Genomic DNA, 27,093 nt, shown 5'->3' with positions numbered 1-27,093 from the left:
TACAGTCAAGAAAAAAGCCTTGAGATGAGAAAGGCTTCTCCACCACCCCTGACCATGTGCATTACCCCATCATCCCACATCCAACCATGGAAAAGGATTCCCTGAATTAAGAGGCAGAGGTACATTAGTCTGCTCAGGCTACCATAACAAAGCACCATGACTGGGGGGCTTAAACAACAGAAATTTACTTTCCCACAGCTCTGAAGGATGGAAGTCCAAGATCAATTGGATGGTAAGAATGGTTGCTTCTGGAAGCCTCTCTCCTTGACTTGCAGATGGCAGCCTTCTCTCTGCATCCTTGCATGGTGTTTCCCCTGTGTGCATGTGCTTCTGGTGTCTCTTCCTCTTCTTATAAGGACACCAGGACTGGTGAGTTGAGTTGGGGCCCCACCCTTATGACCACATTTAATCCTAATTACCTCCTTAAAGGCCCTATCTCCAATACAATCACATTGGAGGTTAGGGGTTCAATTATGAACTTGGGGTTGGGGGGGCAGGGAGATGTAATTCAGTCTATAACAGGGGATAAGGGAAGAAAACATAGACATGATATCCAGAGACTGGGACCCTGCACCCCACTATCCAGCCTGAGGGCCATATTGATGAAGACCTCAGCTATATTTGGGAGGAAATACAGCAGGGGAGACTGAAGTCCTTCCTCCACATGGAGCTCCAGAAAAGGGGCAGGGAGGAGACCAGATGCTAATGAGAGATGGCCATTCATTAATCCAGAGAAATATCACCTTGGATGGCTGCTGTGCAATTTTTTGCCCCCACCCCCAAGCAGTGTGGAACCAAGAGGATTTCTGAGGACCCAAGAGTAAAGGAGAAGTAGAGGTGAGGTCTTCAAATCCAACAAGGCCATGAAGGTAAAACCAGCAGAGGCTTAGCAGTGACCTGCTTAGAAGCAGCATCTATGGATGACTTGAAGATCAGATGCCCCTTCTCCAGGCTCTGGCATCCCCCAAACTCAGAACAGCCCCCCCAAAAAAGTGGAAAGGAAAACTAGATTAACTGATAGTAAGTTTCTGTCACTCAAGGACAATGGTGGCTCAAGAGAGAAGTCACATTGTTATTTAAAAACAAATAAGAGGATGGTGATAGTTTTGGCTTATATGAGTGGACTGAGATCCAAACCCACACCAGTGGATTCGGTGCAGGACAGAGATGGCCCTTCATGCTCTGCCAAGGAAGAGCACACATTAGCTGGTGGGCGTTGGAAAATTATGGAGGGCCACTGTCCATGACTTAAGCACAAACACTTCCTTGAGAGAAGGAGAAGAAAGTATTCCTGTATTTCCTCCCAAATATAGCTGAGGTCTTCATCAATATGGGCCTTAGGCCAGGCATTGGGGTGCAGGGTCCTGGTCTCTGGAAGAAAATATTTGCAAATCACATATCCCCTAACAAAAGACTTGAACCCAGAATGTGTCAAGAAATCTCAAAACTCGGGCGCCTGGGTGGCTCAGTTGGTTAAGCGACTGCCTTCGGCTCAGGTCATGATCCCAGAGTCCCGGGATCGAGTCCCGCATCGGGCTCCCTGCTCGGCAGGGAGTCTGCTTCTCCCTCTGACCCTCCTCCCTCTCACGTGCTCTCTCTCATTCTCTCTCTCAAATAAATAAATAAAATCGTTAAAAAAAAAAAGAATATTAAAAAAAAAAAAAGAAAGAAAGAAATCTCAAAACTCAACAATGGGAAGCCAGACGACCCAATTTAAAAATGGCCAAAGGACATCAGCGGACACTTCACTGGTGAGGGCACAGGATGACAAATAAGCATATGAAAAGACATTCAACATCATTCGTCAGGAGGGGATGTGGAATAGAGATGAGATAATGCTAGACATCCGTTTGATTGGCTAAAAGAAAAGAAAAAAAAAAAAACCCTGATAATACCAAGGCTGATGAGCATGCAGAGCAACGGCAACTCCCATACATTGCTGGTGGGAATCCCAATGGTGTGACTACCCTGGAAAAGAGCCTAGCATTTATAAAGTTAATTATGCATTTACCCTACGACTCAGAAGGCCCACTCCTGGAGAAAGGAAAACTTAGGTTAACCAAAAAAAACTAGAAACAAGTGTTTCTAGCAGCTCTAGCAGAAACTGTCAAACAGGGGAAACAACTCAGATGCCCTTCAGCAGGTGGATGGATCAACAAGCCAATATATCGATCCAAAGCGATACTACTCGGCCCTAACAGGGACAAAGTCGTACAAGCAACAGCTCAGATGAATCCTGAAGTCACGATGCTGAATGAAAGAAGCCAGTCTCAGAAGTTTACACTGTGCACGATTCCATTTACATGCCATTGTTGGAAAGACAAAACTACAGAGACGAGAATCGCATCAGGGATTGCCAGACGAAAGAGAGGGGCTAGAAAGGGATAGCTTGAGGGAACACCTCGGGTCCTTTATCCTGATTACGGTGGTGCTTACACAAATCTATACACGTGTTCAAAGTCATAAACCTGTACGTCAGAAGAAAAGAGTCAATCTTTTCGTATCATCCTGTAATGCAGGTATCCCTGGGAAGGGTTTAACCTTCTATGTCAGCCCAGCTGTGCTCGAGGAAAGTGTTCTGAGTCAGAAAAAATAATTAAGTGGTTCCCTGTCTGGAAATCCTGTGCTCTCTCTCGAATTTGGAGTAGGGATCTGCAACACGCACATGCCCTGTGGGCGGTGGAGTTTTGGGGGTGGCCGGCAGCACGGAGAGGCCTGAGATGGACCGGGACAAAGGTAGACACAACAGACAAATAATGCAATATATGTTAAGAGAAAAAAAAAGAGAGAGAGAGAGAGAAAAGAAGAAGAAGATAGCAGGAAGGGAAGAATGAAGGGGGGGAAATCGGAGGGGTAGACGAACCATGAGAGACGATGGACTCTGAAAAACAAACAGGGTTCTAGAGGGGAGGGGGGTGGGAGGATGGGTTAGCCTGGTGGTGGGTATTGAGGAGGGCACGTTCTGCATGGAGCACTGGGTGTTGTGCACAAACAATGAATCATGGAACACTTCATCTAAAACTAATGATGTAATGTATGGTGATTAACATAACAATAACAATTTTTTTTAAAAAAAGATACAACCAGACAGTAGTCAAGGGCGAAGGTACACAGAGGACCGGCCGACTAAGGAGCCCCTCTCTCCAAATATCCAAGAGAGAGGGGACTCCTGAAAGAGGAGGGCAAGGACCAGATCCTCCTGTTGCCTGGGTATGGGTTATCTGTTGACAGTTGTCTACACCTACTTACCTATCTTTCTCCCCCAGTGGACTGTCAGGGTCCCTGAGGGCAGGGCCAGAATCTTATGCACCTTTGAGTCACCAATGTGCCCAGCCTGGCACATAGCAGCTAGTCACAGCTGTTTGTTGAATTTAAAAGGAAAGAAGGAAGGAAGAGAGGTAGGGAGAAGGGAAAGAAGGAGGGAGAGAGGGAAGATGGGAAAGAAGGAAGGAAGGAAGGAAGGAAGGAAGGAAGGAAGGAAGGAAGGAAGGAAGGAAGGAAAGAAGGGAGGAAGGGAGAGAGGGAGGGAGGGAGGAAATAAAGGAACAAACATCTGATTCTTCCTGTGCTGATGAGGTCAGAAAAGGGAGCCAGCTAAGACAGGGAGGCCCTTGGGCAGGCTGTTATACATGCCCCTGACAGACTCGATCAGGTTCCCATTGCAATCACCCAAGGCACAGGAAGGTACCGCTATTTTAGCAAGAGAAACCGGGACACAGTATAAATATTAACAGAAGAATTGCTTAAACGTATTAGATATAATTTCTTTGGGATGCTTCCCAGTTCCAAAATTCCACAATACTAGTATTACAAGTGGAATACTTGGTTAGATAACCTACTACAAAATTTCGATTGGATTACTTGTGTTCATACCTGAGCGCTGGAGAATTCATAAAAGAAGGAGCCGAAATGTTGACGCTTTCCCATGGTCTGTTCCCTCTGGCTCCTGATCAATGCCACCATCACCAACGTCGCCTCCTGGATCAGGATCCTCTCCACCTCCACCTTCTCCACCTACATCTGCACCGCCCGCCCCTCCCCCACCGCCCCACCTCCTCCGCCGAAACCTACATCCCCTCCGTTGTTCTTTTTTCTGACTCCTGTATGTCCTTCAAGACTCATCTTGGGCATCACCTCCTTTGAGAGGCCTCTCCCCGCATCTCAGTTACCACTCCGGGCCAATCTGTTTTGAACTCAAATTTTTTTTTAATTTTTTAATATACATATTATTATTTTTTTATTATGTTATGTCAATCACCATACATTACCGGGCCAATCTGTTTTAAGACGATCTCCCTTGGTATTCTCAAAGCATAGCACAGACTTTTCTGCAGCCAGGAGTTTCTCCTTCTGGATTGGAATCGTTGGCTGAGTCGCCTGTCTTTCGCCACATAAATCGCACCGTTCGCCGAGGTCATCTCTTTATTTACAGTGCCCGGCCTGAAATGTGCCTGGCATATAAGGGACACTTGACAAAGTGACGAACACGTGAATCTTCTAAATTATTCAGAAACCAGCAAGCCTTAACCCTCTGGCAGGTTTCACGTGTGGTGACTATTTCTGTGAGATCGACTTCATCAGCGAACGTGGTGAGGTCGACTTCTCCAGCCTCAGGTCCTGTGTTAATCGAAGGCCACAGACAGATTGCGGCTGGCCAAGGAGTGCCAAGGGGCGAATGGAAGTGAACTTCAGACGGGCAACACTACCTCACACTCGCCACTAGATGGCAGCCGCACCCAAGGAGCAGGTGGCTTCTGGCCTCTGACCAGGCCCCTGCCCCAGGTCTGGTCCCACAGCCCCAGTGTGGCTCCTCCAGGGGACTCGGCCTCCGGAGGAGGATGGCAGGTCCTGGCGGGTTCTGATGCCGCTGATCCACCCCCCTTGAAGATGTTCACCTTCCTCCCTGGGAAGACTCCACTCCCACAGGCTTCAGGTCCCCACCCCCCAGCTCCCACCCCACATCGTAAAATTCCCATTGCGGAGGGAGCTCCCAATTGCCCACGCGGGACCTGGCCCGGCTGGTGCATTAATATGTCCGACAAAGAAAGGAGCAGCAGTATGTCCTTGGGGGCCTCCCCCCACCAACCCAGGAAATGAGGACATCTCGAGAACTGTCAGACAGGAGGAAATGGACAGGCAGACACACGGAAAAAGAGTGTGAGAAGAGACAAGAAGAAAGAGAAAAGCCAAGTTGGGAGTGGATGGAGGAGAAGGCCTTAGTCTCAGCCCTAGGCTATGTGCAGACGCCTGACCCAGCCGGAGGGACCGGCGGGGAGACGCCTTTACGTAACTGAGTTGCTCAAGAGGACCAAGGGGCCAGACCAGGAGAGACTTGGGGCCATCGAGTCCCATCTCCTTGGCCATGGTGCCCTTGATGGGAAAGGAAAGAGGCAAAGATTGGCCAGGGAGATGGGGCAGGTGGAAGGGGTGGCTCTTCCCGGGGTTGCCTGATTTGCATAGTTGCTTTGCATGATTTTCCCCGGGGCCTCGGAAAACAAAAAGGCCTCTCGACCATCTTAGAAGTAGACAAGGGTCCTGTGGAGCACGGGGGGCCTCACCAAGTGTCTATGTCATCCCTCAGGCAAAGTCTGGGTCAGAAGCATCACTGGGGTGCAAGCAGGCATTCCCTCTGAGCATATTCTCCAAAAGTGGTGGTGTTTGGGGTTTGTTTTTTTTTTTCTTTTTCTTTTTCCTTTTGGTTGTTGGGTTTTCTTAAGGTAGGAAGCTGCCATGATGGGTTCTTAAAATCCGGTAAAAAGACACTGGAGCAAACAGCGTGAAAGAGGGTGTGTCAACATAAACACCCCTTCACTAGACTTGTAGCCCCACAGCCCATCGTGGGACCCCTCCCCACTTGCTTCCCTGGCTGGCACGAGCCCCAGGTTCCCTTCCCAAATTCAGATCTAGCTCCCCTTCTGGAGGGGCATCGGCAGGGGCTGCCCAGTTGTCCCTGGCAACTCCTGTTCAGGGAGGCCTCCTCCGATGAGGACTCGGAGACCCACAGTCCACCTGAGCGTCCCTATTCGTGACTCCCCACAACTTGATGTGGGAGACAGGGCGGGGAGGATGGTGAAGGATCTTTGCGTCTGGAGTCTCCCGTCTCAGTGACCCATCCCAGCAGTAGGACTGAGAAGCTCTACAAAATGTGGACCTGGGGGCACCTGAGTGGCTCAGTTGGTTAAGCATCCAGCTCTTGGATTCGGCTCAGGTCCTGATTTCATGGCTCATGAGATCGAACCCTGTGTCAGGCTTCCCGCTCAGCCGGAGTCTGTGTGGACGTTCTCTCCCTCTGCCCCTTCCCCAGCTCTCTCTCTCTCTCTCTCTCAATAAATCTTTAAAAAAAAGTGTGGACTTGCCTGCGTCACGGGGCTAGCATGAGGACCATGTGGGCAAAAGTCCTCCGACAGTTGTAAGGTACCTTCTGAATGTTCCCTCTGCCATTTATTCTGCACCAACCAGGCACCTTCTGGGCCCAGGCAGGGTTCTAGGATCCCAGGCTACAGAGACATCTTTGCAGAACAGAGGAAAGTGGTAAATGGCACCACGGGGAGGCAGCCAGCCAAGTCCAGAACATGGGAGTTGGCTAAGTCAGACAGCCTGGCAGCTTCAGGAACCAAATGGTGTGAGTAGAGCAGGGAATGGCTTCGGAGACACAGGGAGGCGTAGCTCCTATGAGTAAGGGCTGGTGCCGGTCAGGATCCTGCTGTGTGGACACCTGACCATAAAAAGATGGTTTAGAGCCATCCAGGGACAGGTGACTGTGGGATGAGTATTAACATTAAGTAATGTGTAAGTTTCATGTATGATTACAATCATGGTTGCTATTTTTTTAAAAAGAAAAAAAAAAGGAAGGAAGGAAGTCTTTCTCTGTTAGAGATACACATCTCTTCTTGCAGGGATCAACTGAAGAAGAAGGGCCTGGATCTGCTTCATCATGCAAAAAAAAAAAATGTAAGAGGGAGTCAAAGGAAACAGAACGAGCATTGATAATTATCGAGGCTGGACTGTGGATACCTGACGGTTTGTTAGATCAGTGTTTGTTTCCATTTTTGTGTACATTAAACTTTCCAAATATATACTCTTTTATTTAAAAAAGTGTTCCAAGGAGGGGTGCCTGGGTGGCTCAGTAGGTTAAGCGTCTGCCTTCGGCTCAGGTCATGATCTTGGGGTCCTGGGATCGAGTCCCGCATTGGGCTCCCTGCTCAGCAGGGAGTCTGCTTCTCCCTCTCCCCCCAACCAGCTCGTGCTCTCTCTCTCTCTCTCTCAAATAAATAAATACAATCTTAAAAAAAAAAAAGATGTTCCAAGGAGTTTTGGGGGACTGCGGCAGGGCAGACAATCATAGAGAACAGAACTGTGGAAGCCCAGAGGGGGAGCTCTGAATCCAGCGGGGGCTCGGGGAGGTCGCAGAGGGGGTGAGGCCAGATTGGGTGGAGTGGCTCTGTGGAGATGGGCAGAAGGAACATTCCAGACAAGGAGAGCCCATGTGCAGAAGCACAGAGGCTCCCAATGCCTTTATTGGGGTAACCAGTTCATCCTGCTTGGCTTGGCACTGGCCTGGCTGAGCCCTGGGAGTCCCGCGCTGTGTCCCAGAGATCCCTCAGTTTCGGGCAGACCTGGATGGTCGGTCACCCCATCACTCATACCCTGGAACCTGGGGCTAGCCGGGTTAGGGGGTGCAGAGCTGAGCTGCAGCGGCTGGGAGCTCCAGGATGGAGGATCAGAGGGCTAAGAGGCATCCCCCAGGCAACGCCGGGCCTGCTTTCTGCCCCTTCTGCAGCACAACTCCCTCAGTAGCCCTTCCTCCCAGGGTTGCCTAGAGTCAGCTGCCCAGGGACCACGCTGGCTTCTTACACCTCCTCTTCTGTCCCAGCTGCAGACAACGCAGCTTCAACCCAGGACACCTTCTCCTGGACCCAAATGCCTCCTCATCTGCGTATATGCTAATATATGTACATTGCTTCTATGCATACCTACACACACACGTGTACACATATACACGTAAATCATACACACGCACACGCCCTGTACATCACGTGGCTGCATTCGTGACCCCCTTGCTATGTGCATTTGCTTATTCAGGCCTCACACAAGCTCTCTGAGGTCGTGATGATCACATCCACTCACTAAGTGGAGAAGTCAAGGCTCAGAAGTAATTTGTGCAAAGCCAAGTACCAGGAAAGCAGCGCACCTCACAGAGCTACGTCAGAGGGCTCCGTGGAGCAATCAGTGAATTACGACACACGCCAAGTACGTGGACCAAGTTCTCAGCGAGGGCTGGTCTCGCCCACGGCGGAGCCGACGCCACCCGCCACACCCTGGGGCCCGGAGAGGAAGCGTGGGAGCCTGGACTGAGGGGAAGACGGGACTGATTGGATTATGAGCATGGCAGGATAACTCACCCTGAGGGTTTCCTCACAGACTGGAGAGCACAGAGACAGGCAGTGACGGCAGAGCAGAACATCCTCGAAAGCCTCCCGCTCGAGTTCCCGCAGACACGCATTCCCCTCCCTCCCCCCCTGCCCCTGAGCAGAGGGTGCGCGCCCTTCCCAGCCCACTGCCCCCCTTGCCATTTCTCCCAGTCGGATTCTCCAGACTCTTCCCAGGCTGGAAATTTCCCATTCGTTTGGCGGGTACAGAAATCAAGCTAGCAGAGATGGAAGATTCCCTGGTCTGCCTTGGTCTTCCACGTCCCTGGGAGAGTCTCCCCGACAGACCACGGAGGAAGCCCCCCACCCCCACCGCCGTGGACTGGGACCAGCAGCAAGCGCTCTCCCCCACCCTGTGGCCAGCCTGGCTTTCAGGGTCTCAGGCAGTTTTGTTGGCCTCTGGGTACCCGTTGGGGCACCCGGGGGACGGACAACCCAACGCCTCACAAGCAACTTGTGAGAGAGGTAGAGACCCTTCCGCTCCGTTCCCGTGGTGCCATCATTCCATTCTCATCACAGGCACGGGCAAAGCCATGGGGGCATAATCGGGGAAGCCGGGAGAGGCAAGGGTGGACATCAGCCCCCAGTTCAGAGACACTTGGGCCTGGGGTGGGGCAGGACCCCACATGCTCCTGCCCCTTTGTCACACGTAGTACCCACCCACAGGTGCTGGGAAGTTCCCAGAGGCACCCCCCCATCTTGGAACCGGGGATGTTAAGTAAGCATCCACCTGCCCTCTCCAGCATCCAGAACGAACACAGCTCCCAGATCTCACTGTCACGGCCTGCGCTGGACGGCGCCAGCAGAGCCTCTGGGAAATCCGGCCTTTGGTATCACCACCATCACTCACTCCACCACCGCAGAAAGCCCAGTGCGCCTGATGTCTGAGCCTGGGCCAGGAGAAACAGCCCTGCCCAGACACCAACCTAATGCACGTCTCCGCTAAAACTTGACGACAGACTGCAGAGAAGCGTCATTAATTTTTCACAAGGTTCATCCAGTAGTGGCTGAGCCGAGCTGAGACAAAGCCATAGCCCGAGAACCTACACCAGCAGCCTGCAAAGGGTTAAGCCTTTAGCCCATAGCCTGGTGAGCTCATCCCCACTGGAGCCCGCTCAGTGGCTGGGATCAGAGGCACATCAGCTCCTAGATGGGGCCAGCGAGGCTTTCTCTGGCTGGGATGAAGAACTTGCACAGAAACTCATTGCCGGCGTCCTCCCCCTGTGCAAGCCGTGTGTGATTCCCTTGGTTCGTCGTCCTTTCCCCTGGGACACGGAGGACAGTAAGTAAGGAGGGGATCGGTCCCCTCTGCCCTCCCATTTCCCTGGAGAAACGAGCTGATTTTAACTTTGCTTGAGAGTGTGTTGAGTCTCTGAGCGGGAACTGGAATGCAAATATGACGGACTGAGCCTCGGGATGGGGTGAACCAGCCACCAGCCAGGTGGACGGGGGCTGCCCAGGGAGAATGGTGACAGCCCGGTGGCGGGGGACGGGGGGGAGGGGGGCTGCCCTACTAAGCCCCTGGGAGAGGGGAAGCTGTGTGCAGACGGCTGCTTCAGCCCTGGGTGTAGCATCTAGACTTCACCCTTGGCCGCTGGGAGGGGCGGGAGGGCCGGGCAGGGACCTCAGTCTCAACCCCAGGCAGAGACAGGAGCCAAAAAGGCAGACCTCGAAGCACCAGGCAGCCCTCCCGTTCCCAGAGTGCATGGGCGGGGGTGGGGGGAGAACCTCACACCCAGAATGTCCCCCCGGGAATCCCAGATCAGACCTCAGCGTCTGCTGCTCACGCCTCCCTACTGCACGCGGGTGTGGCAGGCGCCGAGGGCAGGTGCCAGGGAAACAGGGATAGCAGGCTTCATGTCAGCAAGCGGAAACCAGGCAGGCACGGAGCGCGGACCGAAACACGGAGGGTGAACCAATCGTCGGCGGAAAAGCAGATATCACCTGAGCTGCTTTTCCGCCTTGCTCCTGGGCAGGGTCTGGGTGCTGGCTGGGTGACGGGAAGTGAGTGGCACTGTCTGGGTGGAGCGTGGCCTTTGGGGAACTCGCCTTCCTAGAAGTGCCGTGAGCAGGTGACAGACGGGTGGCCCAGCCGTGGTGACAGTGGCAGCGTATTCGGAAACGCTGTGGCCTCCACTTTATCAGCTCAGGCACCGGGTCCCACTCACCTTATCAGAAAAATGGGGTCGCCAACTGAATGTCTTGTTCAAGGGAGGGCAGTGTCTGGAATTGGCGGCCAGGTGGGACGGTGAGGGGTACTCCAGGGCAGAGAGAGAGAGCAAGACCTTCCAGGTCTCGGGTATGTCACAGACCGGCACGCGGGTCTTTCTCAGAAATAATCCATCGTGTTATTTCCACCACTCGTATTTGGAAGCCGGCCCTCCCCGATGCTCCCACCCGACGACCTGGCTCTCTGGGCCCAGCCTCCAGCAAGGCACTGTGAGCCCCCTCGCCGAGGGGTCTGCTTTGGGTCCCTTGCAATTTCCAGAATAGCCCAGCTCCTATCAGGGAGGAGAAGCTTGGGAAGGGACAGATAACTCCAGGCCCGAGCACAGAGGGGTCTCTTATGGGGGTTGCCGGATAGCACAGAAGGATGCCCAGCTGAAATTGAAATCAGATCTCTCGTAAACAACAAATACATTTTTGGTGTATGTCCCATGCAGTATTTGGCACAGTCTTGCACCAAAAAAAAAAAAGCATTCCTTGAAATGGACCTGGGCGCCCTGTCATTTTATTGGCTATATCTAGAACCTGTTACTACTGGCCGAGTTTTGGCATGTTCAGAGGAGGACGCGGCCAGCAAAGCCGAGGTGAAGATGCGCAGGAAGGGGGTGCGGGGTGCCAGGAAGGAAGACAGGAGAGGGGAGAGGCGGGCTCCATGCCGGACAAAGCACAATCACCTGAGGCAGCCAGCACCGCGGTTCTGTTTGCTGCCCGGGCCCCATTCCAAGTGTCCTCCCTCGGTTTGAAAAGAACAAGGAAACTGTCCCCCGGGGGAGCAGGATCGACTCGATCTTGGGCTCTGGAGCCACACAGGCTTCCAAACTCCCCTTCCGATCCTGGCTGGCTACTCCCCACTGAGTAACTTGGGGCGAGCCACGTAACCTCTCTGATCCTCACCTGCAAAATGGGGTAATCGCCGTCCGCCGTCGGCGTCGTGGGAGGGTGACATGGCGTGATGCAGACGGAGCACGCGGCGTGGTAAGTGGCAGTTACCGTGGTAATGGAGAGTGTGGCCCCCTCTCTGAGGACACTGCGTCTCCTTTGGAAAGGCAGCTCGGGGCACCCGGAGCCTTCGAGAACGTCAGCCGGGAAGATGTCAGAAACGGGAAGCACGCAAATTCACAGGGTTAGCTCAACTTCCCCGAAAAACCCTCTCCTCCCTCCCCTGCCGAAGCTCCCCTGCGTTTTGGGCCATTTAACAAGTGTCTGCTGAGCACACCCCTTCCCCCCTCTTGGCAAAGCGCGGAGCTCCCTGCTGGAGAGCATGGGAAGCTGAGAAAGCCCCAGCCCCAGCCCCTCAAGGGATCTGGGAGGGGATGGAGAGCGTCCAGTCCCCAAAGTACAGACACGTATCTGGTCACCTCTGGGGCAATAATTCACTTATTTCACTTCCAGCCTCCATTCCCAGTTAAGTGGTGTATTTCAGACGCCTGGGGAATCTGCTGGAGGGGAAGCGTTTGGTCTTTATTATCTTGGACCCTCACTGTTGCTCAGCACCTTGCATAATCCACACACCTAGCACCAAACCATTTCTTCGCCGGGGGATGAATATGTGATCGCGTGAGAAAAAGCCCAGATCTTTCGGCAGCTTCTCTCCCCTCTCGTTTGAGACATCGCTTTGCCTCATTTGTCAAAGACGCCCCTGAGCAAGCAGCTACGGGCAGGGAGGGAGGAAACGTGTACCCCCTGAGCTCCACTGTGGAGTGGAAGCCTGGCTTCCTTGTGTCTCGCGGAGGCCGGCACACAGGAGTGGTTTGGAAAGTGGGGCCGTGCTGGTGAGCACTGTTGGCTGAGCACCGCGTAGCGACCCGAGGAATACAAGGTCAAGAGCCAAACACCGAAACAACACAGGTAGGCAGGGCCCCCAAATAAGGGCACAATGACAAATATACGATGGATAAGTAGACCAGCCCCAACAAGATTAAGGGACAGTCCTGTGGGTCCCTCCCTTCTGGAGAGGATCGTTCAGGCCACCAGGCCCCGTCTTTGCTCCATCCAGGGCCTCCTGGTTCGAGGAAAGGCTGTGTTTTCCTTCATGGGGTGGTAGGTTTCCAGAGACAAGGTGGACAAGGTGAAATTCCTGTTTCTCTCCATCTCTCACCTGCATTTCCTGTCCCAATCCCAGTTTCTCCAAGAAGCACCTTCGCTTCCTTTCCAAATTTCCTCCTCATCGGAATCAGCTCCACGGTCTTAGCCAGGTGACTCCCTCACTTTACGGGTCTCCCTGTAACATCTCCACCCTGTCCTGGGGTCACTTCGCCCCAGCCCGCACCTCTCCTTTTCCAGGTAACGTGTTTCCTGTTCACGCCCCTACGCCGGATCCCCGTGTTCCACTATCAACATTCGGCCATTCTTGGGTTAGCTGTCCTACCTGCTCCCCACCTGACCCATCAATTATTAGGGTTTTTACAGTCCATTCTCTGTGGGGTATAATTTACACACAGGGAAATGCACAAGTCTTAGTATGGACAGATGTACCCCCGCCCATGTAACCCACACCAATAATACCACCGGATGGAACATTTCCATCCACTCCAGGGAAATCCCTCAGTTCCTTCCCATAATGCCCTTCCGTACAATACTGTTTCGAGTTCTGTCGCCTTGGATTACTTCTTAGAAGCCTCGAGAAGGCCCTATAAATGGAAAGAGACAATAAATGTACTCCTTTATACATGGGACTTCTTTCACCTGCCATGCCCGGGAGACTCATCCACACTGTGTGTGCGTCAGAACCTTGTTCCTTTTCATTGTCCAGTCCTTTTTATGGCTTTAGTGTTCTGTGTGAGTCTGCAATCTGTTGGTGCGTTAGTTTCTGGCTTGGGCTGTTGGGGGAGAGCTGCTATATGAATATTCTTAAACAAGTCATTTGTGGACACAGGCTTTCACGTCTCTTGGACAAATAAATATCTGGGAGGGCAACTTCTGGGGTGGAGGGTGGGTGTTTAATTTCAGGAGAAATTAAGGAACAAGCCTGTTCCCAAAGTGTTTGGGCCATTTTACATTCTGCCAGTAGAGTATGGGAGCTTGGGTTGTTCTGCATCTCACCATTTGTCTTGCGATATTTTGTTTTTTAGATTTTACTTATTTATTTGAGAGAGAGCACAAGTGGGGGGGGGCGAGAGGCAGAGGGAGAGGAAGAGAGAGAATCCCAAGCAGTCTCCCCACTGAGCAGGGAGCTGGAAGTGGGGCTCGATCCCAGGTGATCATGACCTGGGATCATGGGATCCTGGGATCATGACCTGAGCCAAAGGCAGACGCTTCACCGACTGAGCCACCCAGGCGCCCTGTTTTGTGAGATTTTTAAACGTCGACCATTCTAGTGAGTGTCCAGCTGCATCTCTTTGTGGTTTTAATTTGCATCTCCCTGTTGAATATCAATGTCAAGTATCTTGCCCATGCATTTATCTTCCTTTGTAATGGTCTCTCTAAATCTCTTGCCCATTTTATAAAAATTAGGCTAGCTGATGGTTTTCACCCATCAGATGTAGCGGGTCTTCATATGTCCCAGATACAAATCCTTTGACAAATACATATTTTGCAGAGACTTTTCTCCCAGCCCATAGTTTGCCTATTCATTTCTTCTTAGCAGCTTTTAATGAGCAGGAGTTTTCAATGAAGATGAAATCTTATTAATTGCTTTTCTTTTCACACTTGCTTATTGCCTGCTCTGCCCTGTCTGAGAAAGTTCGCCTGCCTCTGGGTCACAACGGTATTCCTCTCCGTTTCCTCCTAAAATCTTTCTAGTTTTAGCTCTTATGTTCAGGCAATGCCTGTGATCCGTCTCAAATTCATTCTTTTGTGGACGCTGTGAGGCGGGGTCAGGTTTCATTTTTTTCCCAGTAGAACATCAGTCCTTCCATCGACATCCGTCGAAAGGACTTTCTCTCCCCCACTGAATTGCTTCGTCCAAAGGCAATTGTCCTTGGTTACTGTTTGCATCGCTGGGCTGGCTGCTGGAGACAGTCAGACTTACACGTAGCGGCTGCCTTCCTGGGCCGGTTCCTGCAGACTGGGGGTCAGAGTTCTGTTTTTTTTTTTTTAAGTCATCTCCACACCCCACATGGGGCTTGAACCTACAACCCGGAGTTGATCAAGAGTCGGCAGGCTCCACGGCTGAGCCCGCCAGGCGCCCCTCAGAGTTCTGGCTTTAGACGTGGTCTGGCCATTGTCTGTATATTCAGTTTCCCATCATTATAAGGATTTGCAGACGTGCATAAAAGTAGAGATAGTAATCATAATGAACGTCCATATATCCACCCCCCAGATTTGATACTATTGAGCATTTTGTCATCCTGCGTTTGGAGTCTGAGGTTTACCTGTGAACCATAGCAACACAGCATTTCCTCCCCGTAAGTCGTATCTTAAAGACATTTTCTTTTGTGTCCCCAGTGTCATTTTCATACCAAATATAAATTTTAATATTTTATTTATTTATTTGTCAGAGGGTGGGGGAGAGAGCACAAGCAGGGGGGACGGCAGGCAGAGGGAGAAGCAGACTCCCCGCCGAGCAGGGAGCCCGATGTGGGGCTCGATCCCAGGACCCCAGGATCATGACCTGAGCCGAAGGCAGCCGCTTAACCAACTGAGCCACCCAGGCGCCCCCAAATACAAATTTTAAATTCTTGGTGGCATCTAATGCCCAATCCAAATTTAGCCTTCCTTAAAACTATCCCCAAATGTCTTTGTACAATTGTTCTGTTCCAGTCAGAATCCAAAAAAAGGGAACATATTGCATTTAGACCTTTTAATTATCTTTGTTTCAACATTTTATTGCTGTTTAACCTCCACACAAAAAGGTAGTCGTATCGCGAGTATCTGGGATGAATAGGACACACCCATGTAACCAGCTGTAGCCAGATCAAGAAGCAGAAACGCTAGAGCACCCCAGAAGTTTCCAGCGTGTTCCCCATCCACCACCCCCACCAAAGGTAACCACTATCCTCACTGCGAATAGCACAGATTTTTAAATTTGATGTAAACGGAATCTCATTTTATGTAAATGGGGGTTTTATGTAAATGGAAGTAAGTGTGCCTGGCTGCTCTTGGTGGGTGTCATGTTTGGAGACCAGTGCACGTGCAGGCTTGGGGTTGTCCCTCTTTCCTTCTCGTGGCTGTGTGGTCCCAGACCGGTGCGCCATCTTGGTGCGAGCCTGTTGCCTGCCCAATCCCAGCCATGTGCTACAGTCTCCATCCACTAAGTCTGTCTCCTGACACTCCAAACGTGACCTCTGGCGGGGAGGGACCCATCCTCTCTTCTCAAATGGCTGCCCTGAGGGCTGAGCCCATATTCAAATCTGTGGGGAGTCCAGGAGGCCCGACCTCCGGACTTCGTTCGTTCCTTCCTTCCTCCCTTCCAGTCTCTTCCACAGGCCCAGCCTCCGGGCCTCAGTACTTGTCCACCACTAAGGTGTCAAAGACATTAAAGAAAGGCGGGTGTATTCATTTTTTAGGGATGCTGTAACAAATTACCACAAACTCAGTCGCGGAAAACAAAGGAAGTTTATTTTCCCAGGGTTTGGGAGGTCAGAGCCCAAAATCAAGGAGTTCTTAGAGCTGGTTCCTTCTGGAGGCTCTGCCTGCGTTTTTGCCAGGGTTTCCCCTCTGTATGTCAAATTTTCCTCTCCTTTCTCTTATAAGGACATAGTCATTGGACCGGTCTATTTGAGGATGACCTCGTCTGGAGACCCCTGCCTTCATTATAATACTTGCAAAGACCTCTAATCCAAATAAGGTCACATTCTGAGATTCTGGGTGGACCAGTCAACCCACTGCAGGGAATGAGGGATCCTCTGAGACATACAAACCGATCCCCCGAGAACTTAACCCAAACCTGAAAATATGGTTGCTCTCACTGGGCCGGCTCTCCACGTGTCCCCTGGTCCCTCACCGAACTGCAGCCCTGGGGCCAGGCCCTGGGAGCACCTGCTAAGGGCCGGGGAGGCGGGGGGGGGGGGGCTGTGGAGGATGAGTCAGCTCAGCCTTGGACCTCAGGCAGTTTGCAAGCTAGGAGGGAGGGAAAAGCCGGCGTGGGGTTGTGGTGGACACCAGATCGATTTCCCCCTCCCCCACCACACACAGGGGACATCTGGCAATTGCCGGAGACATTTTTGATTATCATGACCAGAGGTGGTGGTGGTACACTGGCCTCTGGTGGGTAAAGGTCAGGGCCATTAAGGAAACATCCTACAATGTACAGGGTAACCTCCCTATAACAGAATTTTCCAGCCCCAAATGTCAATAGTACCGCTCTTGAGAAACCCTGATATCGGAAAAAAGTAGAGAATGTTTTAGGACTCTAATAAAGTGTTATGAAATGCGTATCACCCCTGAGTTGGGGATTTTCAGGAAGCCCGGAGTCTCAGAATTCAAGTCTGAGTCATCACCAGTGGACTGATCTAAGATGGCTTTAGAAGCCCCTTACCCCAACTTATTCATGTTACAGATGAAAACGGGGACTAAAATAATAATAATAATAATTAATAATAATTATCATGGCCCTGTCTGGAACACCTCTCATATGTCCCACCCACAGCCCAAGGGGCAGATGTTCTAGTCTCCTATTTTAGATATGGGGCTAGTAAGTCTCGGGGGGCTAAGTAAGCAGCCCAGGGTCCCACAGCTTAGTAAACTGCTTCAGGTGGTCGTCCTTCTGATGTCAGGGATCTGGATCTTCCCTTCATCACACACAGACACCGGGAATAAGCTCCCTGACTTGCTGGAATCACAAAGGAGTGGTTTTGCTCAGAAGCCCTGCCTGTCCCATCACTGTACCAAGACTCACACCTCCTCCTAAGTAAGTCAACTAAATTAAAGGTTCCCACTCTTTGAGATTTCGTGGGCCATTACAGTTTTGGTAGATAGATGATAGATGGAAAGATAGATAGATAGATAGATAGATAGATAGATAGATAGATAGATAGACAGACATCTATATGAGATGACCAACTTCTATCTTGCCAAGGACAGATACTAACAAAACCAATGATCCTCTTTCCATCATGGTCATTTCATAAAATGAGGAATATTCCAACACCAAAAAAAAAAAAAAAAAGGAAAGAAGGACAGAATCTCAGAATGAAATTATCCTTTAAATTGAGTAAAGGTAAAACTATGAAAAATTTACCGCCGTGCTCTTATTTCTCTATTGTGTAGTGAATCACTATAGAACCACTTATCTATCTACATCATTCTCTATACAGTGAGAGGTTACCTGATGGGCAGATGAAGCCCCAGAGTGAAAAACTCAGACATTCTCATAGTTGAAGGGACCGCAGGACTCATTCAGACCAGGACGATCTAGTGCGAGGAGCTTTTAAGTCCAAAGACCTTGGTGTGAATCCCAGCACAGCTGCATAGGAGGTTAGGGAAGGCTTTGGCCGTGCTCCTAAATCTCACCGGGCCTGTCTCTGCCCTTACAAAATGGGAATAAACAAATGGCCTCCCTGCAGGGCCAAAGAGCATGCGTTCCGTGCTTCCAGCAAGGTCCCCGGGAGTCCCACCTCCCTCTCCGGGACCCCTGGCCGTGGTCCCCGCCTCCAGCAGCGTATTTCCCGTGCAGGAGGCTGTGGCCACATCCCACCCAGGTGGCAGCTCTCACAGGAGCGGGTCCTTCTCCATCCAACCCAGCTCGACTCCGGTGCAACGGAGAATCTCTGCATTCCTACGTCTCTCCCCCAACCTCTCCAGCATCCGAAGGCAGCAAGCCCTTCTGCCCTGGGTCTCCACTGCCAAGTGGTAGAAAGTGCTACCCAGAGAGAAAAATCCTACTGGAGATGTCAAAACATCCACAGAAGAAACCAGGTGGCAAAAACCAACATAAGTCCACCCCTGGCCCAGGACCTCATAGCCCTGCTCTGTGATCCCTTCCTTACCCCTAGCTCATTGGGGTTGGGGGCGAAGGGGAGATCACTTTACAAAGGCCTGCTTGGCTTATGCAAATGGGCCACAGGATCCAAGTGGCAGCAGGGAACACCTGTGTCCCTGTACTTACAAGAGCACATTTCCCGTTTTTCAGTCTTTGGAAGCAGAGACCCAAATATCCTCTCTCTAGATGAGCGTCCAGGAACGTGAATATCTACCTTCTGAAGGCATGGCAATGTTATCATTCCGATTTCCTCCATGTCAAAGGGGACGGGTCTGTAACTGCTTGTTCTAGAAAGGGGGAGCATTATGGGTGGGGGAGGTGGTTCAGGCCTGAGCTGCTGCAGGGATGAAGGAGGGAAGGAGCAGGGGCCAAGGACCAAAGGCAGTTCATCGGAGGAGGGAGACAGAGCAGAGACCGGAGAGTCACCCCGGGAAAGGCAGGCAGGGGCCCTGCAGAGAACAGTGGGAGAGTCTGTGACCTGGGGACACAGGAGAAGAGAGTGGCCAACAGGGTCCCAGAGCTCAGCTCTGCCTGAGCTTAATGCAGGGAGGCACTGGGCTCTGCCAGGAAGAACTGATCCAAGCAGTGTTGTAAAGAAAGCTGGACTTATGCTCAGGACCATCGGGAGGGAGGAAGCAGAAAGGATGGTCCGTTGTTCATTCACTCGCTCGCTCACTGAATGGGATGCAGCATCTCTAGGGTACGCCACGCCAGACCCTCTGGAGACAAGTCAAGGATGATGCATCAGGGCGGGGAGTCGGTGAGGACCCCCAGGAAGCATACGGGGCTCTCTCAAGCCTTGCCTTTCTCCCACACACAGAAAGTGCCAGGGGAGAAGAGGGCTCTGGTGACTGAGAGGTACACGGGCGGGCTCTGGATGAGAAATCAGAGCAGGTGGCTGGCTAGACTCCATACCTTTACAGGCCTGAGAATGACTTGACGTCATTCCCGAGGAGGGCGGGGAAAGGGGGCATTTAGATATTAAAAGGTCACACTCTGAACCTGGGGCATGACTGTCCTGTGCTGGAAAAGCACATAAAATCCTGGGCTGCACTGAAAGATGTTCTCCAGACCATAAGAGCGAGAGCAAGAACAGAACAGGTTCAAATCCAACCTCGGGCAGTTCCTCACCCTGTGCTCGGCCAACGATTGCATTTATGAAGTGCTTGCAACATGCGACGCAGTGTTCCAGTGCATTACACGTCTTAACTCATTTAATCCTTTGGAGAACCCTATGAGATGAATAGTATTGTTATCCCCATTTTATAGATGAGAAAGCTGAGGCACAGAGACGTTAAGTAACTTACTCAAGGTCACACAGCTAGAAAGTAGTTGAGTCTGAAAATAAGATGTCATTCGATTAACCATGGCTTTTGCTTTTTTATTTTTAAGGGGTACCACTGTTCCCTGTTTTAAATACTAAAAGCAGTTGATTCGAATGCTATCATATTTATCTCTCACAAGAAAAAAGCAAAACAAAACATGCCAGTGAGTGGTTTCTTATTTATGTGGATCTCCTCTGACTTTCTGTTTGGCTTCAGCACAAAACCCAGTATCGCCTTCTGCTGAGAGCCAGGCCAGAGACGGATGCTGAGAACAGGAAGGGTGTGCAAGGATTCCTCTGGCTTCTCCCTTGCTTCTTACTGTTGCGGATACCAGGTGCCCAGTCCCGAGGACCCATGACGATGGAGGCTCTCCCCAAGGCCCTGGAGGTCGATGAGAAGTCTCCAGAATTCAAAGACCTGCTGCCCAGCCAGACGGCCAGCTCCCTGTGCATCAGTTCCAGAAGTGAGTCCGTCTGGACCGCCACCCCCCGGAGTAAATGGGAAATCTACCGCAAACCCATCATTATCATGTCGGTGGGAGGCGCCATCCTCCTCTTCGGCGTGGTCATCACCTGCTTGGCCTACACCCTGAAGCTGGGTGACAACAGCCTTAAGGTCCTTAAGATGACAGGGCCTGCCTTCCTGTCCCTGGGACTCATGATGCTGGTGTGCGGGCTGGTGTGGGTGCCCATCATCAAAAAGAAACAGAAGCAGAAACAGAAGTCAGTTTTCTTCCAGACTCTCAAGTCCTTCTTCCTGAATCGCTGATGGTGGCCTTGCCTTCTGCTCTCCCCGTCACCCTGCTGCCTCGACCAGGAGGAGATCTGACAACACCCAACATCCCCATCTTCTTGGTGGTGGTGGTGGTGGTGGTGGTGGAGGGGGTTTAGCCATAAGACCACCAGGCAAAGCCTCTTCCTGGCCCTGTGGGAGAGAGCTCAGGGCTCCACATGAAGCTGGGCAACACTGCTGGCTGGATCTCATTTCGTCTTTCTGATATTGCTATGCATCCCTTAATGCTGGCCATAGCCATCCCCTTCCATGGCTCATTCCCCACTCCTGCATCCAGGTGCCACTCATCGAACTCTCTCTGCTAAGCGCTATGCATGCTGGGAAATTCCTTGGGCGAGGCTGAGCCCCAAGGAGAACCTCATGTTTACACACATCAGAGTGCCCGAGCTGGACTCCCCGTTTTCATCCTTCTAGAACCCAAACTGACCCATGGAGGCCCTTCACAGAAGAGAGGGAAGACTGACTTCTGGCTCCCTGGGTTTGCCAACCTGGCTCACTCTCTGGGCCAGATACTGATTTGCATCTCAAGTGACAAGTCACAAGAGTGAAACATTCCAAAGAGTGAACAGTGGAGGGTGTCCAGGGAGAAACACTTTCCAAGAAGGCCCATTCCCCTCTGGAGAAGGCTCTGGGAGTCAGCCAGCTGAGGAAGTATAACTCCCAGCTACACAGTATTTACACCAGAGACCATGGGGGTGGACTGGGGGTGCCACAGTTTGACCTTCTAACACCTTCTCGTTGACTGTTCTCCCCTCTGAACTTGACAATTAGCATGGACAAGTGCATGTTGCCCTAACTTCCTCCTTCCCCCTACCTGCGCCTCTACCCCCAATTCTAGAACAGCAAGACGGAGACCTGCAGAGGGATTCTGTAAGATTGTTCTCTCCTTCGCCTCCATGGAGAACCAAAACCAAGATCGCATGCCACGTTTGAATGGTCTGTGGGTTTCCAGTGATAGGATTTGTTTTAGAAAATCCTATCTGCTTTCCCTCTCCCTACCCGCCAAACAAGCAAACATTTATTGGGTGCCCAACTCTGGGCCAGGCCCTGGGATGGGAACAGGCCAGACAAGGTCTGTGCTCTCATCTTCTTTCCAAAGCGAGAGATACAGCCAGGCCGTGGGGCCACTGGACCACCTGTGCTGAGCACTTTATGGGGGAAATGCGGCAGGTGTAGGAACACGGAGGGGGCATCTCACCCCAGACTGCGGAGGGGACAGAGAGGTTGCCAGAGACCGTGTCCTCCGAACAGAGAACAAAAGGAAAGATAAGAGCTAGCAAAGGGGGTAGGGGTGGAAGGCATTTTGGGCAGCAGGAAATAGAAGTTGGGTGGCAGGAGTGGGGGGCGTAACACAATTAGGAAACTGCACAGCACCTTCCCCTCTCTTTCTTGCTTCCCACCTGCCAGAGTGCCACCTCTCCGGGGGCCACACTGAGGTCACGGACTGGAAGGGAGGTTCCAGGGGACCCACCAAGCAGAGAGCACCCATGGGGCAAGTGTTCCCAGAACCTGGGGCTTCTGGTAGCAACCAGAGGCTCTTGGGTGACAGACCTGGAGGCTGCCCTAGGCCAGGCCAGAGGGCCAGTGGAGTGTGTTTGATAATAAGGTGTGAAGGGAGGGCATCCTGCACTAGAATCACCGTTGGTTTCCCTGGGGCTTCTGGGCCCGCCTCCCCTATCACCATGGCAATCTCTCTCTCTCTCTCTAATAAGCCGCCAGGTATCTCTATCCTTCCTGGTGGTTCCCTATGCTGAGTTAGAACCTCACCTAGTTCCCTCTGCATCATGGGAAATTCTGTGGAGGCAGGTACCTATGACGGGGGACACCCCATGCCCCACCCCCTCTAAGAAGCCAGAGTTTGGGGGAGCCTGTGGCCTTTGGGCTTCACCCAAAATGACCATGTCTCTCATCCAGACAGCGTGGCCGGGTCTTCTAGCTAACCTGTCCCCTGCACAAAGGTGGTCAAGACCAATCTGGTTGGCCGGGGTGGGGGGTGGGTTGCAAGGTCTTTATCACTAATTATGGTTCTAATGCGTCGAGTGGCTGGGCTTATAGATCATTTCCCTTTCTCTGACATGAACGCAGATTCAATATTGGCCCTATACTATCACTCTTATATTCCTGATGCTTTCTGAGACGGGAGCAAATGGGGTAGACTCCCAGCGAGCTGCCTGGGAACTTCCCCATGCCTCCTGGGTCTCATGTCATCCACTCACAAGCTTGTGGTCTGGGCACAGTTGTGATGTCTCACTGGAAGGAAGTCTGGGGACAGCCGTGACTCTAGAAGGTACCCAAGGTCTGGATTCACCTTGCAATTTCCAGCAATACTTGCCCACATGCCCCGCCCCCCTCAGCTAGTGTCTCAGGAGGAATAATGATTTCGGAAAGCTCTCCAAGCCTCATCCATCCCCACCGGGATCCCCCATATGAGTGTGGACCAAGGAACAGGTCAGCATCACGCGGAGGGGCTTTTGCCAAAGACCATCACCGCACGGGAGCCTGGGGTATGAATGCACCTGCTCTGTAAATGCAGCCCAGATCAGATGCCACATTTCTGGGGAAAAGAAGCATCACCACCACAACTCCTTTGGCGCCCGTGGATCGGATGACAGGACCAGCATCCACGTGTTTGGTGAACTGGACTGTAAACTGCCCCCCCACCCCGCCCGTAGCTGTTCTGTTTGGGAGACTCTGATTTCATCTGAGTCCCAAAGGAACGGATGTAATGTTGAATTGTATTCTATTCCACAGTGTCTGCTGTGTTTTCATTCTGTTCCATCCACCAGGGAGTTCCAAGACCGTATCTACTAATTCATCCCTCTAAAATGCACCCCCTTACCACATGCCCTTCCCCGCAGCATGGCGGCAGGGGGAGAAAGGGGACGGTGGGGGTTTCCTGCGTGGGTCCTCAGGTGCCTCGAAGGACCTGATAGCCCCACACTGAGAGGCTGACACAGCGGGCAGAGCAGAAGCTCCTGACTCTTCCTTTCCCCACAAGCCCAGTATTGAGACCAAAAAGAGATATGAGAAAAGAACCTTCCAGAATGAATCAGTGGGCTGGGGTGAGGCAGGTGGCTACCTGGAGGTCAGCCCGTCGATGTCCCCATGAGAGCAAGCACGAGAAGAGGGGGCAGTGCAGCTCCCAGGACCCCCGTGGCCTCCCTCTGCCTCTTTCTTCCTTTGCTCCTGGTTCAGCCTCTTCTGCTTCTCCAAATCTTAAAGCCTGATCCTCTTCTACTGGGCGCCCCCCCCTCTCCGCCCCAGACTCACTGTGTCCTTCACTTCCCACCTGCTCTGACTTGCTCCGTCCTTAGAGGGAAAAGAAAGGACGGCTCTGAGTCTGGACAAACACACAGCGTTTTATTCCTCCTTCGGGTCCAACAGCTTTGTCAGACTCATGACACCCCATCCCCCCTGTCCCCTACACCCATCACTTTGTCGCTATCTCTAGCCCTTGGAGATCGGGGGTCCCTAGAAAACGACATCCCAGCCCCCCAAACGTGTCTAATACGAAATGTGCACAAGGGGATGGCCTGAGCACGTACCTGGTGGAGTTTCTGGGCCCTACCAGTGGAGGCCGTGGGAGCTGGGGTGGGGGGAGGGCCCTGAGAGGGGGCGGGAGGAGAGCAAAAGAGCAGTTGGCAAGGACACTCTGGAGTGGCCTCTGAAGAGCAGAGGAAGGGCCTGGGCTGAAAATGATGGGCATTTCTCGGGTGCTCACTGCATGCCGGGAACTGACCGAAGCACTCAGTCAGTAACTCACTTAATCCTTCCCAAACCCTGTTCTCAGGTGTACTGTTACCATCACCCCTGCCTTACAGATGGCATAAGGGAAGCTCGGGGACACCAAGTTAGGACAACATCAAGCCAGGATTGAAATCCAGATGGTCCGGTTCCTGAGGTCACACCCATTACCCCCACCCCATTCAGCTCTCCAGAGGCCCCAGGGTCGCTGTGGTGGGCTCAGGGCTGCAAGGCAAGGAGAAAAGCAGGAGTGCAGTTGGGGTCGGGGGACTGGCGGGGAGACAAACCAAGCAGGGGCCCAGAATGCCCCAGAACCAGGAAGGTGGCCAGGAGCCAGGAGGAGAGACAAAAGGAGCCACCAGCCAGGAACAGACCCAGCATGCTGAGCACCTCCTGAGAGCCAGGCATCATGCGAGGGGCAGTCACATGGTAGGGTCAGAGGCAGGAATTGGAGGGTCTCCGACAGTCAGCACAAGGTAACAGCATCAGAGCAGGGTGGCCTTGGTACCTCCAGCCTTTGTCCCATAGGCTAGGCTCTTCTGCTGACCAGCAGGAGGATCTGGAACCGGCTGACACTTTGGCTGTTATGTCCTCATCACAGGACAACTTCATAACCCCCTCAAAAGTTCAAGACCACCTCCCATGGGAGTGCTTAGAACCAAAGGATCTACGTCAAGGTCCAATGTCACTTTTGCAGGAAGCAAAGTGGCTGAGCTCCAAAGTTTCTGCAAGGAGAGGGGCTGGGGTCTTGTCCCCCTGTTTCTCAAAAGACCCTCCCTGCCTCTTCAAGACTAGAAAGGAGACCCTTGGGCGCCTGGGTGGCTCAGTTGGTTAAGCGACTGCTTTCGGCTCAGGTCATGATCCTGGAGTCCCTGGATCGAGTCCCGCATCGGGCTCCCTGCTCGGCAGGGAGTCTGCTTCTCCCTCTGACCCTCCTCCCTCTCCTGCTCTCTGTCTCTCATTCTCTCTCTCTCAAATAAATAAATAAAATCTTTAAAAAAAAAAAAAAGAAAGGAGACCCTGAGGAGCCTTGGGCCTGGTCCCTCTTTGACCCGGCTAAACTGGTGGCCACTCATCCAGGTCCTACCTTCTGCCCCGCCCCAGATCCCCGAGTCTGTGCTGTCCAGCACCCACGGGAGTGGCCAGTTCCCATCTGAGCTTTCTGTCTATGCAGACTGCTGTCCATGGCTCCAGGAGCTATGCCAACCCTGGCCCTGTGCCGCCCACTCCCTCGGGTCTCCAGTGGGGGCCTGCTCTACCTGAGGGACTCTGCTCACTTCTCCCTGGAGCGGCAGGTGCGGGAAGGAGGGGGTGTCCTGGTCAGATCTCCTACCTCAAAGAGAAAGAAGGCTCAGCAAGCGTCACCCCTCCCCCCCCGCCCCGGGAATGAAGACCATCTCCCACTGCCCAGCAGGGCCCTCCGGCAAAAGCACCACAGTGAGTGACTGGCAAGAATAGGATCAGCAGTTACCCACAGTCCCTCTGATAATCATGCAGACCAAGCTCGGCTCATCTTCCAGTGCTAAAGCAGTGTGGATGTAAGTAAGGGGCATTTTCCTGCAGGGCTGCAGGGGAGGGAGGCCCGGAAGGGGAGGGACGCAGGATTCTACTATGGCAGTATCTGTCTAACTCACTGACGGTGCGTAGGCTCTGATCTCTACTCAGACAGGGTCTCTGGATCTGGCCCTCGGGAGTAGCCGTTAGCCCAGCATTTCAGTCCCCCGAGCATGGACCGTGAGTCAGACATCGGATCTGGGGCTGAGGAGATGAGGATTCATGCTCAGACCTGGCAAGCAAGCAAGCTGGTCCTCAGAGGAGGGGGCTGAGGGTCACTGATTGTGGGGCAGTATGACAGGGCTGGAGGGAAGCAGGGGCGCTGTGGGAGGACAGAGGATGAGCCCCCGGGCCAACCCGGCCCCAGTCGGCCTTTCAAGTCTCTGGGATGGTGCTGTGCCAGGTGATCACATCGGGGGTGGGAAGGAGGAGACTGGACCCAGGGGACAGGAGTGGGGGTGCCCGGCTGGTTAGTGGGGGGGCTGGGGTGGGTAGGGAGGTTAGCACATAAAAAGCCACTCCCTCCCGATTATATTCACTACTCTATCTCACGGTCTTGGTTTTCACTGCTTCTTCCAAAACCTTTCCCTCACAGCCTCGAGTCGATTTCAAAGTCGCCACTTTTAAAGAACATGCTCGGGGTTGGGGGAGGGGAATCCCTTCCTCCATGTGACTACACTTCTGTCCTGAGACCCTCCCATCCAAAGAACGGCGGTGTGAGTCACCCTGTCCCGCTATGTTGGTCTCTCCACAGGTTCTGCCCTAGACCTCACCCGTCCTCATTCAAACACGTCTCTGAACGGTTTCTTGTTGACAGTGGCGTCAATTATCCTGTGTGCTGTGAGTCCCCAAATCTATCCCATTTGTCCCAATGCCATTGGACAACGCGTTAGCTCTCTATTGCTACTGTAAAAAAAGAGAAGAGAAGAAGAAAGAAAGAAAGAAAGAAAGAAAGAAAGAAAGAAAGAAAGAAAGAAAGAAAGAAAGAAAGAAAAAGGAAGGAAGGAAGGAAGGAAGGAAGGAAGGAAGGAAGAAAGAAAGAAAGAAAGAAAGAAAGAAAGAAAGAAAGAAAGAAAGAAAGAAAGAAAGAAAGAAAGAAAGAAAGAAAAAGGAAGGGAGGGAGGAAGGAAGGAAGGAAGGAAGGAAGGAAGGAAGGAAGAAA

At 52.3% G+C, this 27,093-nt stretch overlaps 2 protein-coding genes across 3 annotated transcripts in view; one reads left to right on the top strand and one right to left on the bottom strand.

Moving 5' to 3' along the window:
- Positions 1-27,093, bottom strand: part of ADPRM (ADP-ribose/CDP-alcohol diphosphatase, manganese dependent) — a 283,736-nt gene that overhangs the window by 140,556 nt on the left and 116,087 nt on the right. The window lies entirely within an intron of this gene.
- PIRT (phosphoinositide interacting regulator of transient receptor potential channels) lies at positions 9,652-21,018 on the top strand. The gene is made up of 2 exons (XM_034989620.1): positions 9,652-9,711; positions 20,058-21,018. The coding sequence occupies exon 2, from the start codon at positions 20,196-20,198 to the stop codon at positions 20,607-20,609; it is 414 nt and encodes a 137-aa protein (XP_034845511.1). The 5' UTR covers positions 9,652-9,711; positions 20,058-20,195; the 3' UTR covers positions 20,610-21,018.

The sequence above is a fragment of the Mirounga leonina genome, unplaced genomic scaffold (genome assembly GCF_011800145.1).
Source record: "Mirounga leonina isolate KUSES-001 unplaced genomic scaffold, KU_Mleo_1.0 Mir_488, whole genome shotgun sequence".
Classification (NCBI taxonomy): domain Eukaryota; kingdom Metazoa; phylum Chordata; class Mammalia; order Carnivora; family Phocidae; genus Mirounga; species Mirounga leonina.
This window is presented reverse-complemented; position numbering and strand designations above follow the sequence as displayed.

Bases quoted from the DNA above. Each gene is read 5' to 3' on its own strand.
- PIRT (XM_034989620.1), top strand. From the start codon at position 20,196: ATGACGATGGAGGCTCTCCCCAAGGCCCTGGAGGTCGATGAGAAGTCT.